Here is a 17,327-nt window from a genome sequence, read left to right as displayed (position 1 = left end):
AACTTATATATCTCAGGCTACACGTGGTGGCATTAAACGTTCATAACTTGCTTTGAGAGACACAACAGTGGATAAGTATTTTCTAAATGTACTGTTTGATGGAGTTTATTTACAACAGAAAACCTTCATAAAAAAAAGCTGCTTGGGTGGAAAAGAAGCGGGCATTAAAGGCGAAAAATAAAAATACTGCTAGCAGTAAATAGATGACATTTTTACGGTGTCTAAAAGCCACTATTTTGTCCTCCAACATAATGGAGTTATACCAAGTTACTAAATTACACTTCTGAAGCAAACCCTTTCAAAAGATATGTAGCCAGTGCAAATAAACCTAAACAGAAAAAAACCCCGTTTATATATCTTTCAACCCTCTGTTGAAATAAGGGGGCGGAGTGGTTTTGACGAAGGATGTGCACTGGGGAGCATCTCTGCGACGTCACACGGTCGGCGTTTTCTTCTCTGATGAGAAGCACCGGGCTGGACTGCACATTTATGCCTCTGCTTAGAGATTTCATCTTGAGCCGTTTGCTTTTAGAATGCGTCCTGGAGCGCGTCCTCCTCCACCGCCGCAGCCGCCGCCTCTCGATGCCGCGCGGTCCTCTCTGCGTGTCTGCCTCTTAGTTGCCCTCCGCTTCGTTGTTGCTGTTGCTGTGTCTGAAGGCGCCGTTTCCATTGGTGAGTCCGATTGTTTCCCGAAGCCGTGACTAGAATTTGGATGCCTTCCTTGAATAGATGAGCGTTTTTTTTTTTTTTGCACAGGAGCGCATCTCTGTTTAAAGGGTTGCATCAGGTGTTGGTTGGGTGTGTAGGGTGTTATTTCTTAACTGACACCAAAATGAGACACTAACTCTCACCGTGCGGTGTTTTGCCACCGTTTCCCTCCATCCCATATGTTTTTAATCAGGAGAAAACAAACAGGGCTCGCTGGAAAGCATCCTTGAGAATGTGCAGAGTTACGAGATCACTTATCCCGTATGGCTGCATCCTCTCAGGCACAAGAGGTCTGGCAACAACGAGGTGAATCTATCTCGCTATCTGTGCATTTGAAAAAAACAAAAAAACGATTAAAAGACACACAGACACACAGTTTTCATGCATAACATTTTATTCCCTTAATAAATGAAATTACCATTTAAGAAACAGCATTTTTGTATTTACTCTCTTTATCTTTGTGTAATGTTAAAATGATGCAAAAAACTAAGAAATCAAGCAGGAGGCAACTGGGGGCTGTCACTGATTAGTGTCTGATGTTTTCCTCCCAGCATCCAGCAGAGGCACAGGTTCTCATCGTAGCTGAGGGCCAGGACCTCACACTACTGTTGGAGAAGAATGAGTGAGTAACTTAAGTTTATCTTTCCATTCAAAAGAGTAAAGCAGTAGTCCAGAGGTGCTGATTAAATCACTCATCAGCATTGTCTTTGGACTTCCACAAGATGCCCTTGTGTTTATTTGGCCAGATGTTAGCTGTCACATGGAGGTATTTAAAGGTCAGTACCCCTTGGGGAGGTGGGGGGGGTTGCTGAGAAGGGGATTAGCTGAGGAAGGTAGGCTGATGGTTTTTGGACAGCAGAGGGATGACACCCGATCTGCATGTGTTGGGCAAGCAGGAATTGTGGCTCTGCATCTAACGTCCTGCAATCTGATGGAGTGGTTCCTGTCCAGTAACAACGGACTGGTGATAGGAAGGGAGCTTGGTGTCTCATCTATGTAATAGACTGTATGCTAGCTTGGTGGTGGGGGTGTTGGGGAGGGGGAGGGGTTGCAGCTCTTGAGATATCAGTGGTAACAGCGGAGCTGCGGTTTATCACTCTTGGATTCGAGCCAGAGTAGAAGTGGATTGGGAAGCTTTTACGAACATTAGGAATGAAGTCCATTTTTACCCTTGAACGCTTGCCGTCTCTGTCATTCATTAACTGGCAGGCGCACAAACACTAACAAGCCATGACTCCACTGTGTCTGACTGACTGTCCCCTGAGGGGTTTAGCCCCCTGTTCTTCAAGCCCAGCAGGTGGTCACTCTCTTATATTTCCTCCTGGGTGAGGAATTTTCATCAGTCACAAACTGCCTGTGCTTGTGTGGTAAGATAATAAATGGAGACGATATGACAGGAAACTGATAGCAGTCCTTCCTTTTTTTTTTTGATTAAGAAGATTGAGAAGCTTTTAACTGATGTAAAAAATTAACACACATTTTACTAAGAAAGAGGAACTACAATTCCTGTGCAGTACTCTCTGCAGGAAAAACAATTGTGAAACTGTTTTTTGTGAAACTTCTCATTTTTCACGCAACAGAAAAGTTGTGAATATTCACAGTCCGAGCTGCATGCAAAGACAGGTACTGGTTTAAAAAGATGTATCATAGTAGCTGAAACAGTGCAACACACGATGCACACGCTTTAGTGTAAAACTGGATGTTTTCAATCGCAGACACGCCATACATTTCTCTGCTATTGATTCTTTAATGTATAGTGTCTGAGAGCTGTATTGATCTGGAAAAATTATGCAAATATTCCCACATTCATCCAGCTGTTCATCCAAGCTGCCATTTTCTGCTTATGTGGGTCTTCGTAGTTTGTGAGAGCTAAAGTCTAACCAGAGCAGCCCAGGGGCCCTCTGCCATCATCCACCACCTCCAGCTTTTCTATTGGGACACCGAGTTGTTCCAAGCCAACCAACGAGCAACACCCCTGGGTTTCCTCACGGATAGATAATATGCCCCTCACATATTACCTAGGAGGCCTCCAAACCACCTCGACCAGCTCCTTTCGGTATACAGAGATAGTAAACTCTAAGCCTCTCCTGAATGCATGAGCTCCTACACTCTCAGTTTTATATTTAGTAACAAGTATCAAAGCCCTACAAACCCACTAAGCTCTAGCTGCTCCACACTAAAAAGCAGGCAAATGTAGCAAATAGCTTGTGAACAGTTACCGCCAAAAATAGTGCTGAAAGAGACCGAATATCAGAAATTAATGCACCATGTGGCCAGAAACACAACATCCAATACCTATCTATCTAATGCATTTTGCATATCAAATAGAAACAACTCAACCTTTGTAACAACAGCCCAACATTCTTTAAAAAAAAAAAAAAACCAAGGCTTCAGTTCACCTCCTCAGCTCAGGTATTTTCTGTACTCTGCAGCGTGGTGCTGCAGGTTCAAAGAAAGCTTGCAGCTTCTTCTGTAGATCATAATTTAGACTGAAGTTCACCAGTGTTGCCCACCAACTCTGCTCCTCCACAGAGAATGCTATACTGGATTACTCTGTTTCTGTTTACCCTTTGCCTGCCTAATGTGGAGCCATGACTGTGTGAGACTTTAGGCTGGGCTAAGCAGAAACCAGTTCACGTCAGGGAAGATTAATGTCTGATTTTGGAGAGAAGCCAGAGAAAATGCTGCCAGTGTCCACCCTGCATCCTGGTTACTCCCATTATGTCCTCGTTGCACCTAAAACCAGACGGACAGCAGATAATGGGAGAACCCAAAGTGGCTGTGAGATCTCCAGCTGTACTCCTTTGAATCAGTTTTCATCTCATCTGCTCTTTACTTAGGGTATCACTTATTCAAAGCTTAGAGGGAAACTTTGAATTTATGTGGGCATCAGTTCTCCCCATGGCTGGAGTCAACACTCAATCCATTTCTGTCTTCCCTGGTCGGGGGGGGGGCTTTCTTTGTCCTTCTGGGTTTATATGTGGCTGCCTGAGCTTTTAAATTAATGAAAAGTAGTGCACCAGTAGAGAGTTAATTCAGTTAAGAGCAAGGCAGGGGCCATTGCGTGTGCTGAGTCAGATAGCAGGAAAAGGGTGTAAAAGCAGTGGGTGAAGGAGGAAACAGAGTAACAAACTGAACGATGAGCTGGAGGTGTTGAACGCCACAGAAAGAGGAAAACAGAGATAGTTGGAGGCAGTTTGGGTGTGAGTTCTGGTTCATAGTGGTTGATACTCTTCCTTCCTTCCTCCTCTGCCTGACAATCTCTGTTCTATTTAAATGCCCTTCCTACACACTGTTGAGTGCATTAATCTGAATTAAGCACCCTCGTGGGAAATTTACACCATATAGTTTCTCCTCTTCTCTACTGTCATCATGCCCACACCTCATATGTCTTAACACTGCCCAACTGAAAAAAAATGTGCACCCCATTCTTTCACGTTTTTTGCCCCTTCTCTCACCTCGGGCTCTAATACAAATATACGTGTCCCACATGTTCGTTGTGGTCAGGCTTTGGGCGACTGTGGCCACACGCAGACAGACGACACACGCAGACACATTTGTACGCCCCAAAAGAACACAAACATGACTTGAAAGCACGGCTCTGATGGATTGCAGGTCTAGGGAGCAGAGAGCAGAGTGTGCATTCGCTTGTCCTTGTTTCCCTTGCGTCTATGTTTAGTTTCACAGTGGTCCTGTTTGCTTAGACGCATTAATCTAGGCCTCCGTGTTGGCCTGTGTGTTCAAGCAGGGCTTCACACAGCAGAACGTTAGCCTCTGTCTGCAATAAAAGCCTCTTCATCATCTGTTGCTGAGAGGTAATTTGACTTTGCATCAGCCTCCCCCCCTCCCCATCTTCCAGTTCGATGTGGTGATGTCATCTGATACTATGAGAGAATGTGACCCACTGACCCTAAAGCATTACCCCCAACCCACCCCCCCTTCTGTCTCTCAAGTACATTAGCATTACTCCCCCATCCCGTCTTTCTCCTCCTGAGGCTGAACCAAGCCTTTGTCTCCACTCCACCGCCAGACCGTCCTGATTCAGCCAGTACTGCGCTCCTCAATCACAGCATCTGTCCGGGCGCTGGACGACATCCAGTCGCTGCTGCTGGCTGCCATTGCACAGAGGGTTTTTTTTACAGTCTTGATTTGAAAGCTGTCACAGTATTCAGCAGAATACAATTAGGCATAAAGCTTTGGGGTATTCCAACAGTGTTGGTGCAGAGTTTCACGCTGGCTGACTCGGGGCTTGTCGGTGACGTTAGATTTCATCGCTGGCCAAAAATTATGACTGAGATTCAAAAAAAGGGTGGAGAAATGAGCAATTATTAGCAGTATTGTATTTAATTTCCATGAGAAATTACAGTAGCAAAATAAACAAATAAATGAGCAATAAATGGCTCCCCTCACCCTTTCAGCATTAGGATACAAACCGTTTGTATTTGGCACAAGACAGTGCAGGCTGGCTTCACCAGCTTCAGCAGCTCATAGACTAACCAACCTCTTCTTTATATTCCCATTGCTGTTATTCTAATTTGTTTTATCACACTGCAGATAGGCCACTTACTTGAACCTTGTGCAATATTTTAAATTTTTTCTTTTACTGAGGTCTAAATTCTGGAGACTGATGAGCCGAAATGAAACCTAGACACACCTGCAAGCTGTTATTCTCTGGTTTCTGTGGTTGCTGTTTTGTAAGTTGCTCAACATTTATTCAGATCTTTACAGATTGAATTTTGGCACTGCAGTTGTTACATTTACAAGTGCAGTGTTATAAAGTAACCTTTTAGAAATTATTTTCCATCTTTTAAATCATTTCTAGCTGCACCAGAATGTGACTTCTAATCCACTGTTAGGATTAGACTTTTCATTAAAATTTGGATGGTTTATTCTTTACATGCCAAATATATATTTTTGTTTATCCCATGTTGCATCGACATGTCACGCAGTTGCAGGTTATAAAGCCATTACATCAACTCAGAAACTGAGCCACTGACTGGCATGCGAGGATAAGGGAGAATAGAAGTGGAGTGCTTATGTGTTTCCGTCGTGGAAGAAGTGACTGTGGAACAGCAGCAGGCTAAAGTTCAGTCATCTACCATGATTGACTGGTGTTAAATATGCCATCAAGAGCAGCATAGAGGGCATGAGAAGAGAGGGTGATGGGAAATATCTCAAGGAAGTTAGGGAAGCTGGAAAAGTGGAGGAAGGTCAGATATAAATGCGGTTTAGGTGAAATCACAACACGGCGGGGTGGGGTGTGGTAGGGTATTTTGTTCATGGAGACATCAGCCAGATGTGTCGGACTGATCATTTTGAGGTCCCCTATAGAGTTGTTGTATGTGTATGTGCTTACACAGCCCCTCCTCCCACTGAGTCATAATCTGTTAAAAGTAGCCGTTTTGTGCCTTTGTGTGGCTTTGTTTCAGATCAACAGGCTGCCATTGTCTTAAGAGACACGTTTCCCTGAGGGCATATAAGACAGATAAAAAGGAAAATTCCAAGCGTCCATTCACTTGTCTTCATCATCCTTTCAAAGAGTTTGACACACTTGGATCTGTGCTAATTTGCCGTCTTAAAGACAGTGAGATTAGAAGCCATGTTTGCATCTGCATTAATGTACAAGTGCAGCTGGAGGTTGTAGCTTAGCATAAAACATGGAAATTGTGGGGAAACAGATTTCTTGAGTCTGCAAAGCATTAACAAAATCCCCCTAAAGGCAGCCCTAAAACTTATTAAATAAGATAAATATTTTTGCCCATAACCTCCTATAAAACCATAATTTATCAGGTTAGCATTAGAGGTTTTGTGTAGGTTTTACAAACTAATTTTAACCCTGTTTAACCTAAACAGCTTCATAGGTTTCGGATAGGCAGGTAGATGGGCTTTAGTACCTTTGGGCAGAACATAGTTTCTACCGGTTTAGACATTCGTGCAAGTCGGCCAGCTCCTGGCTGACAGATATGATATTTAACTAGGAGCAAGAAATCAAATGGGGCTGAGGCATATTTCCAAGAAGATTAACTTGTTTTCATTTATTTCCCTTAAAAGCCATTAGATTAAAAATAAATGAAGAAAAATTATCAATAATGAAATCTGTTAGGTTCGTTTGAGTCAAACTCCTGCAGTTTCCTGCAGCAGGAAACAACATCAATAGATATGTTTGGGGCTTCTCTGCAGCTTGACTTCGCTGCAGCTACAACCTGTTTGACGGATCTGAGTTGGCATGAGGAGGAGATGAAGATAAGTTAAAGTTTATGAGTGAAACAGGAAGAATGGTTTTGCCGCAAACATTGGGCTTAGTCACATGCATACACATGAATAGAAAATAAGGGGATGATGATGTTTTATCCAAGTACATTTTTCTTTGTGCATGTGCATCACAGCCTGAAAGTTACGAAAGAACCTCGAGCGCATTGGTAAATAATACTTCTGTCAAACACATGCAGTCTGGACATACCGACAACTTAAATTGTCAGCATAGGGAAGTTATCATCTCTTGCTTCAGCAGTACAACAGTACTCTAAGAAGTAAAAAGGATCACTGTGGAAAGGTACATATGGGTTTAATAACAGTTTTCCACATTTTCCTGTGTGCTTTCTGATCTCCAACAGGGTCTTTGTTGAAGTCTTGAAAGCAGTTTGGTTTTGGGGAGTGTCTCTGTTAGAGAATGTTTTATGAGCTGCTCCAGAGAAACTGTCCTCTGCTTTCTTCTCAGTTTCGTGCAGTTTTGTGTTTTACTATTATTTCACCATATTGCTGTTTCCACTAAATCACTGTCACTAAATACAGTTTATTTTGTCATCCCTGAGTTTGTGTTGACTTTCCCCAGGCAGCTGTTGGCCCCTGGATATCAGGAAATATGGTACACTCCCGATGGAGCTCGCAGGTCCACTTCTCGACCCAGCACTGTGAGTCTGTGAGACCGTTTCATGCTTTTAGCCTGTAGAGGGGACTTATAACTAATAAATATCAGTGTAGTTGATCAACTTGAGTGGGAGGAGAGTGATAAAGTGCTGGTGACAGTTTTTGATTTAAAATACTACAATTTCTGATTAATTAAGATTTTGTCTTCCAGGGACACTGTTTCTACCATGGCAAGGTTCAGGACGTGAAAGGCTCCAGCGTCGCTGTCAGCACTTGTTCAGGACTCAGGTAATAAAAAATGGTTTTATTATCATTAAGCAGCCTAACATTTAGAGTTTTAAAAGAATAAATCCCTCCAAAATTAATTACCCTTTCATTAAGTCAGCATGGCTCAGAGTAAGAGTTGGCCTTTATAGCTACATGTTGTCATATTCCATGGATAAAAATATATAAAAGACAAAGTAACAACACCACAAGTCTGCCCCCATTAATTAATTACATTAAAAGTTATTTTTTTGTATTACAAGTTATATGAAAATTAAAGTTGAAATATGCAATTGAGCTACAAGCTCCACTTTCCACTAGTTTTGTATAAACGTCTAATAGACAGTGTTGGTAAATAAACACTTTAATGTGCATTTGTGACATTTTCTTTGCACGAGTGTTTCATGTTCTGATTAAATGGCTCAAAATCTCCAAATTGCTCAAACCTGTGTTTCACCTTAAGAACAGATTCTTCTTCTTCTGCAAACTTCTGTAAACTCCATGTTTTCTTGGGGAAAAATAGACATGCACAGATTTTGACAGATGGACAGTAGGAGTCAAAGATTGCCTATGAACATGATTTTTCAGCCTGTGATCAAGCTGTGGGTCAGTAGATAATGTGACAGGAAACAGTCCTGTGTGCTGTCTCGTGTAGTCCACGAATTTAGTAGGTCACTGGCTTCAGTGTTGGTTCACTGAGTACAGCTCAGTACTGGAGATCCTGTGTGTTCTCCTGATGTGTCTCCAGAGCAGCTGCTGCTTCCTGCTGGAGACAAACAGAGAGAGGAGAGGCAGGCAGCTGAGGAGGGCTGACAGACATCACAGCCGTGTGTGTGTGTGATTTTTCTGGGTTAATGCTCTGCATCTGGAGGATAAGTAAATAACCATCTTCCTGCTAATGCAGATTCGCTGAAAGAATGCAAATACAGCATAAAGGGACATTGACATGTGGGCGTCTGATTTCTCCAGATGTTTTCTGCAGCTGCATGCCCCGCTGCTCTGTGTGCACTCGTGTGTTTGAGTATAGGTGCCTGTGATGATAAGTGGCTCTGAAGGCGATAGCATACGACTGTCAGTCCCAGCTGATCTTCATTTACACAACAACAGAGAAACACAGAAGCACAACCCTCTGCCAAATGAATATTAAGACATCACTGATGCACACTGATTTCCTCAGTATGACTTTTTTTTCCTCCTAGGGGACTAATTTCTCTGAACACAAGCGTCAGCTACCTGATAGAGCCTCTTACTGTTTCTACGGATGCTGACCGGCACGCTGTGTTCAGAGCCGAGAGTCTTCATCTACCTGGGGGTCACTGCCAGCATCACCACAGTGAAGAGGAGCATGAGGAGAGGCGTAATGACTTTATCCAGGGAATGATGTCACCACGGAGTGTGAGGGTGAGCTGAGTAGCAGTAACCTCCTCAGTGAGATTCTTTGCAAGATTTATAAAAACTTTATATTGTCTTCCTCTTTAGGTAAAACGGGATCTGAGTCAGAATATGAAGTATGTAGAGCTGCTCATAGTGGCTGACAAGACTGAGGTGAGAACACTGTGGTGACTGTGCTTACAGTTGGTGACTTTGCAACCACACTGGGGGTTTTTGTAGTGAACCATCAAATGTTGTAGTTGGGGATGTGGCTGTTTACATGTGGCGTTATCTATGTGGGCAGAATCATGGATCATGGGATGACAGCATCATTTGTTAGGCTCTAGAAGTATGGCTTATATATTTTCCTACTTCAGCTATTATGTGTGAATTGTGAGATGTACCCTTTATTGGAAAGATTTTTAAAAAATATGTGTAGATGTTCTGTGTTCATTGTGGTTCATGTTGGTTGCAGTATGAGAACCACGGCGCTGATCTTGAGAAGACAAAACAGAAATTAGTGGAGGCTGCCAACTTAGTTGACAAGGTAACATCTGATATGAAACCAAAAAAAAAAAAAACAGACACTTGGTTTTTTGTGTTCATGATTTTTCTGTTTTTCACTCTTCCTTTTTCTGCCTAAACCAACAGTACTACAAAGCCTTAAATATCCGTGTGGCATTAATCGGCCTGGAAGTGTGGACCAGCCGGGACATGATCAGCGTCTCTGAGAACCCACACAGCACTCTGGCAGCATTCCTGTCGTGGAGACAGAAACAGCTACGCAGTCTCCCCAACGACAATGCTCAGTTGATCACGTCAGTGTCTCTCATTCACTCTCATATCTCCCACTTGTCTTGCCATTTGTCACACGTGTGGACTGCTGTCACTCTAGTAGATTTCGTGGTCATTGTGCAAGGCAATACTCAACACTGGTTGTATCCCAGTGGGCTGCTGTCCACTTGGAGCTAATTCCCAGTGATGTCTTTTGTCTCTAGGGGGAAGTCGTTCCGGGGCACGACCATCGGGCTGGCACCTCTCAAAGCCATGTGCTCCGAATACCAGTCCGGTGGAGTAAACATGGTAAGAGACGAGTGTAAACAAACACAAATGTGACCTACTTAGGATTTCTACTTAGATTTCAGTTTGCTGATACTTCACTACATCAACGTGCATCAAGTGAAAGCATAATGCGTTAATTTCTGCTGATCCTAACGTCCTTTTGAACAGGACCATTCAGAGTTAGCAGTTGGTGTTGCTGCCACCGTGGCGCACGAGATGGGCCACAACTTCGGCATGAGCCACGACATTCCAGGTTACTGCCACGCAAGCGCAGAAGACGGAGGCTGTATCATGGCTGCTGCTACTGGGTATAAAATACAACTTGCCAACATAAAAGAAACTGCATTTAGTAAACCAAGAGAAAGGGAATAAATAATAGATTTGGAAGGTAAAATCTGACTTGATTTCCCTGATTTCCTTACCTCGTGCTCAGGCATCCGTTTCCTCGTGTGTTTAATGAATACAACCTGAAGGAGCTGCAGAGCTACCTGAGCTCTGGAGGAGGAAAGTGTCTCTTTAATCTTCCGAACACCAGAACAATGTACGGAGGGCATCGCTGCGGTAATGGTTACCTGGAAGATGGAGAAGAATGTGACTGTGGAGACGAAGAGGTCAGTGGGTGTCTGTGCGTAGGCACTGTTTATTTTCTCTTGCTGCTTTTGCCAGGTTTCATGAATCTACAACACATTTTGCCTAGGAGTGCACAAGTCCATGCTGTAATGCCAACAACTGTACCCTGAAAACTGGAGCTGAGTGTGCCCACGGTGTCTGCTGTCACAACTGCAAGGTAGGTATATCGGAAACTGATGATGATGATGCTGGTGGGGGAAAGAAACAAAAAAAAAATTCCTAAATACATTTCAGTAGGAAATCCCCAGCTGTTATTCTCACTAGAATAGAATAAATGTATCTACATCTTTTCTAGCTTTATTTTTGTCATGATTTCAGTCTTTTTTTAAAGCTTGTCGCCCGATTTCTGTCTGTCACTATGAAAGCTGAAGAGCCCGGGTGTGCTGTGCCGTGGTCCCTCTGGGTCATGCGACCTTCCAGAGTACTGTGACGGGAAGACAGAGTCCTGCCCTGCTGATTTTTATTTAGTGGATGGCACGTCATGTGCAGGTGGGAGGGCCTACTGTTACACCGGCATGTGTCTGACCCTGGAGCAGCAGTGTCGCTCACTTTGGGGACAAGGTGGGTAAAGTGGATTCTCCAGTTTAATCACAGTGTGGAAAAACTAAGTACACCATTACTGCTTCCACAGAACTAAGTTTCACCCCAAACCCCTGCTGGTAATGACCCACGCCTTTTTTCACACCTTGTTTCATGTGATGACACACATGATTTCTAGTGGGTCAATGAACACCTCCCAAGAGGACAACCCCCCCCTCTAGGGTTTAATGCCTGGGACTCTCCAGCTTTTGGTTTTAGAACTGAAGCCTCATGGATAAGAGGTGAAATGTCTACAAAAACTTAAAGATGTCCAGTCACCCCTTTTTTTTTTTTTTTCCAAGCTCTTGAGACACCTGGTTAGGCTCAGTGTATTTAAAGATGAGTCCTTGGTGGGTCACAGAACTAGGGACTATTATTGGACGGTGTCCATATTCCTGTGGTGACAGAACCTTTGTAGTACCACAGGAGCTACATTGAACAGTGAGGGATGCCATCTGGTCTTCATCAGATGGTCAAATAACACACTGTGCATGCATCTCTGCATGTGTATTATTGTGTTTGTGTATGTGCAACAGTTTTTATGTTTCTGTTCATTTTTCCACAGATGCTCGCCCAGCCCCCGACCTGTGTTTTAAGAGGGTAAATGAAGCTGGTGATATATATGGGAACTGTGGCAAAGATGAGTTTGGGAGATACAGGAGATGCAGTGAGAGGTGAAAACCAAATCATTCAGCCAAACACTCTGCACACTTTCATTTACTTCTCCCTCACCTCAAGCGTATCTTTTTTTCTTAATTCTTTACATGACAGGGATGCTAAATGTGGGAAAATCCAGTGTTCATCTGCAGCCTCCAAGCCTATTGAGAACAATGCTGTTTCCATAGAAACCACAGTTAAAGAGGGCAACAGCAAAATCACGTGCAGGGGGACACATGTGTACAAGCTTGGCAAGGAGGACGAGGAGCCACAGGGTGACACTTTGGATCCAGGCCTGGTCATGACGGGCACTAAGTGTGGTGAAGACTCGGTGAGACTCGTGAAGATGTACCAAACTGAATTTCCAGTAGTAGTAAGGAGCGCGCACTGCTGTCATTTAAAAAGCTTGTGGATGTAATCTTTGTGATTTATCATGAAGTAAATTCTAATATAGTGCTGCAAAATGACTAAAACATGTTTAGCAGATCATAAGTTTTCCATGAGATTTCTGCGGAAGCCCAAGAGGCAAGTCACATGACTGAAGTGTACCACCACTCCATGGACCATGACTAAAAGCATGGCTTTTTTTTTTTTTTCCTCGATGATTTATTTCAAACATGGTGCAGGAAGTTTCACTTGTTCTTAAGTCATAAACACAGCAGACAAAACTGTTTAGATCAGACAGAGAAAATGGATCTTCGGGGATTTCGTTTTCACCTGAAAGTGGATAAGTAATTTGTCTCTAACCACTTCTCTAATGTTCTTCCTCACGCTTCTTTTGTTTTAACAGATTTGCTTTAATGGAATGTGCCGCAATGCATCTTTTCTCAAAACGGATGACTGCAGTGCCAAGTGTCATGGACACGGAGTGAGTTTCTTTAGCCTAGAGTTACTGAAAGCTGGCAGCCCAAGCAGAGGTGCAGGTGCAGGATCCTTTACTGGATTAAAAGTAGCAACACAACAATATATAAATAATAACATAAACAAGTAGAAGACTGGGATTCGTTATCTTACTTAAGCAAAAATTAGACTGTATTATGCAACAAGATCATCCCCTCTATAAAATATAGTAGCAATACAAATGCCATAAACTATACCTGTTTTATTAAATGTACCTTTTTCAGTATATTTTGTTACTACACCTCAACTTTCTGTCCCAGATTCTCCTTCTGTCATACAAAATGTCTCTGTTCTCTTACCAGCTGTGCAACAACAACCGTAACTGCCACTGTGATTCGGGCTGGGCTCCTCCTCTCTGTAACCAGAAAGGATCCGGGGGGAGTGTGGACAGTGGACCTGTCACCAGCTCCAGTGAGACCCATGCAACAGTGATTCATGAAATCAAGAGATTTCTTTGAGATTTTTACTATTTTTCTGACTCTTGTCTGGTTTATATTCCAATAGGCAGTGCTCTTCCAGTCCTACTCGCTCTCCTCCTGGCTGTCTTTATGGGTTTGGCTGCTTTTGGATTTTGGCGCTTCGGTAGACATAAACTCCTCTTACTGAAACCTTATGCTTCACCATCAGCACCAAGGTATGCAATTCTGAAGTGCCAAATACTAAAAACTTTGTGGATAACATCTTTTCTTTGCATTGTGTGAATGTCCAGAATGAATCATGTCTTTAGGTTTATCTGTGTTGACATCCACAGCTCAGAGCCAGTCGCTGTGAAACCCCTGCATGCAAATAGTGGCAATAATGGTCATAGCAACCCAACCTTCTCACCAAAGAAACAAGACTCGGTAAAAAAGCCCACTCTTAGACTATCTCAGTAATGTCTGTAATGCTTCAGAATTGATGAAATTACTTGTTATCTTTGTGCTTTTCCACATCGGAAGGCTTCTCCTCATCCAAGTCAGTCTTGCCCATCTTGGCCCAAGCATGCTATCGCACATCCTGCAGGGAAGCTTCCTCCAGTACCCGTGTTCCCTGCAGAGCAGAGAAAGCAGACACCACAGCCCCAGAGAGGGATCTCTCCTCAGGCTCGCACTCTCCCTGTGCCTGTGGGGCAGAAACCGAACCATGCTTCTCCACTACCCGCAAGACCTTCACCTTTATGCTCCCTGGACCCCAAAAACCAGTCACAGCCTTCAGCAGTACCCAAACATCGACCAGACCCCCCAAAAAGACCTCCACCACCTTGCCCTGTCAAAAAACAATCAGGGGTGAATGCATCTTCTTCACATTCATAAGTAAAGATGTGTGTACTTTGCATCAATGAACTAAATGTGCAACGTCTCACTTGTTATTGGCATGCAGAACCCTGTGAAAGGCCCACAGGTTACCACCAGTGCCTTGCAGTGAGGAAAACCTGGTTTGGCTCCATCTGCTGGACAGAAAACACCAAACAGGTAAACTGTCTTGTTTTTCCTAATGTCAAACCGTATGAATAAACAGGTCTTGATAAATTTTTTTTTTTGCATCTTTTTGAATTTCTTCTCTCTAGAGCCTAATCTAAGAGCTTGGAGAGGCATCGGGGACCACCGCTTATCCAGTAACAGACTGCCTCAAAATGTCTTTTCTGTATGTTGCCAGGTCATAGAAAAGGTGATAAGTGAGGAACTCTTGACGCTGTACACTGATGTGCATTAAGTGGAAAATGATATAAGTACAGCACGCTATAGCAAAGGTATGTTTTAAGTCTAAGATTTAGGCTTGTGTATTACATGTGTCTGCTTTATCCACTTGAAACAGCCAGAGCTGTGAATTTTAGTGCTTTTAGTTTCTTTTACTCTGTTTACCAATTTGTTGTTGGAAATATGAAATTGTTCCAGGAGTATTTATTCACAAAATCAAAGAGAAATTAATGTTTACAGTGAAGCCTCTGTACCAAATGTGATGCCTCTTCAAGTGAATTAGTCATAAAGGGATGTCTTATATTAAGAAAAAAATGCCACTAATGAAGTTTTTATCTGTGAATGATAATGGGTTTAAACTGGACTGATGGTAGCCAATGAAAAAACCTCAATGCATGCTGTAAGTTTATTCTCATGGTGAAAGATGCATGTCTGATATGTAGCAGGAAATGAGAAGGGTTTTTTTTTAGTTTTTTAGTTTTTTTTTTTAGTTTTTTATTTTCACTCATTTTATTTTTTTATTGTATTTTTGAATTAACTCACACCCTGATGATTTTAAAACTGCAGCTGCAACTGCAACTGCAGGCTTTGGAACAGGGATATTTTAGTATTATTGTTAGGTGCTTTCCTATTTGACTACTTGGTGGAATCTGTATCGATAACAGGAAAATGCAGTTTGCCAGCTCCCATATTTTACCTCATTATCAGACCTATGCAAACACAGGCTGTGACACTGTGTCTGAAACCGAAATTCAAATGAACACATGGGAAAATAAAAATTGGAAAATAAAAATAGATATTTTTAACTGATTGTTTTTATTTATTTAATTTTTGTTTAGTATATTTAATTGAATTTTTTTTAATATTTTTGCAAGTCAAAGGTAATTACTGGTCACTTAAACCTTTCCTTTCCTGCATAGGCTTACAGAGGCCCATTTTCAGGAACTGTCACTCCCATGTTAAGTTCACAGGCCACTTTGTTAGGTACACCTATTCAGTTGCTCATAATGCAAATATAAGCCAATTACATAGCAGCATCTCAATGCCTTTAGGAATGTAGACATGCTTGAAGCTGACAACAGTAACCACCGTTGGAACAAGGTATGCAGAAGAGCGTCTCTGAATGCACAACATATCAAACTTTAAAGCAGATGGGCTACAGCAGCAGATGATTGCAGGGGGTGCCAGGCCTGTCAGGAAGAACAGGAAACTGAGCCTTCAATTCATACAGGAGGACCAAATAGAAGAAGACAATAGAAAAGTGGAAAGCTGTCAGCTGGTCTGATGAGTATAGATTTCTGGTGTGACATTCGGATGGTAGGGTCAGAATTTGTAAACAGCATGAAGCGTGGATCCATCCTGCCTTGTATCCACAGTTCAGGCAGAACACACCATGTCACAAAGTTGAAATCATCTCAAACTGGTTTTGAGTTCACTGTACTCAAATGGCAAATGGCCTCCACCGGCACCAGATTTCAATGCAGCAGAGCACCTTTGGGATGTGGTGGAACAGGAGATTCACATCATGAATGTACTGTCATGCCATCATGTTGCTACGGACCAAAATCTCTCAGGAATGTTTGTTGCTCCAAAGAATGAAGGCAGTTCTGAAAGCAAAAGGGGGTCAAACCCGGTACTACCAGAGTGCACCTAATAAAGTGGCCAGTGAGTGCACTTTTGCCAAATGTAAGTCTGAGTTTTCAAAGTCAAGTTGACCATGTAAACACACCTGTGCTGCAAAAGAGCTTATCAGCTTCATGTTACATTAAATGTTGCATTAGTTAAAAAGGGATGTGCTTTTCTTTCAAAAACAAAAACATTTCTCAGTGATGTATTTAGAATTGGCAGTGCCTGTTTTTCCCATTTAAAGCCAGTTCTACAAAACAGAAAAATATCTACAAGAACAATAAACTAGATTTGAACATGACTTGATTATAAAACTAAACACTAAATGAACTGCAACACTGAGGAATTTTAAATGTGTTTCTTATGCATTCTTGTGTATCTTCACCCTATTTGGGCCAGTAAACTGGAACCACCTTTATTTACCCTTTTCACAGTTACATACAGTGGCTCAAACTTTATTGGGAAAAGGAAAAAAAAACTTCATATTTTGGCCACCCGGTGGCAGCACAACAACCTGGAAACAGCACTGACACATTGTCATATGACACAAGTAGCAAGATAAATGCATCACAGCACAGGGTTACAGTGTTACAGCCACCTGAAGGCCACCTAACTCATTTAATTACTCTCACCTCAGTCCTGTATTGGTGTGTGTTCCTTAGGGAAGTCGCTAACTCTTTATCGGACTCACTGTGTTTACCAGCTGTTCTCTAACTTTGTCCTGTCTGCTGTGATAACAGCTTACAATGGCTTTATTACACATATTTCATTTAAAATAGCCAACCATCCATTTCATTTATCACCTCCTGCTGTTCTTGAATACAACCTTGGTGATTAAGGTAAACTCAAATCAGTAAAGTTCAGTCGGGGAGAGTGGACTAAAATGAGCCAGTGGGTAACTTGACCCACCCTCTGTGTATTGTCAACCATGCACTTTTAACTCTTAAAAACAGTTATTGGCAGCTCCATCAAAACAAATGTATTCAG

The 17,327-nt window shown here is 42.5% G+C and overlaps 1 protein-coding gene across 1 annotated transcript; it reads left to right on the top strand.

Moving 5' to 3' along the window:
- The first annotated feature begins 348 nt into the window (after positions 1 to 348).
- Positions 349 to 16,438, top strand: adam19b (ADAM metallopeptidase domain 19b). The gene is made up of 23 exons (XM_030739297.1): positions 349 to 672; positions 902 to 1,014; positions 1,260 to 1,330; positions 7,541 to 7,619; positions 7,787 to 7,863; positions 9,039 to 9,240; positions 9,319 to 9,384; positions 9,686 to 9,757; positions 9,862 to 10,028; positions 10,209 to 10,293; positions 10,441 to 10,580; positions 10,706 to 10,883; positions 10,970 to 11,059; positions 11,268 to 11,463; positions 12,047 to 12,155; positions 12,253 to 12,469; positions 12,929 to 13,006; positions 13,341 to 13,449; positions 13,543 to 13,672; positions 13,790 to 13,880; positions 13,977 to 14,303; positions 14,398 to 14,489; positions 14,585 to 16,438. Exons 1-22 carry the CDS (start codon positions 534 to 536, stop codon positions 14,440 to 14,442), a joined length of 2,781 nt encoding a protein of 926 aa, XP_030595157.1. The 5' UTR covers positions 349 to 533; the 3' UTR covers positions 14,443 to 14,489; positions 14,585 to 16,438.
- The last annotated feature ends 889 nt before the right edge of the window (positions 16,439 to 17,327 follow it).

Source organism: Archocentrus centrarchus, chromosome 10, assembly GCF_007364275.1.
Source record: "Archocentrus centrarchus isolate MPI-CPG fArcCen1 chromosome 10, fArcCen1, whole genome shotgun sequence".
NCBI lineage: Eukaryota > Metazoa > Chordata > Actinopteri > Cichliformes > Cichlidae > Archocentrus > Archocentrus centrarchus.
Note: the sequence above shows the minus strand (reverse complement) of the source record. Positions and strands in the feature narration are given on the sequence as shown.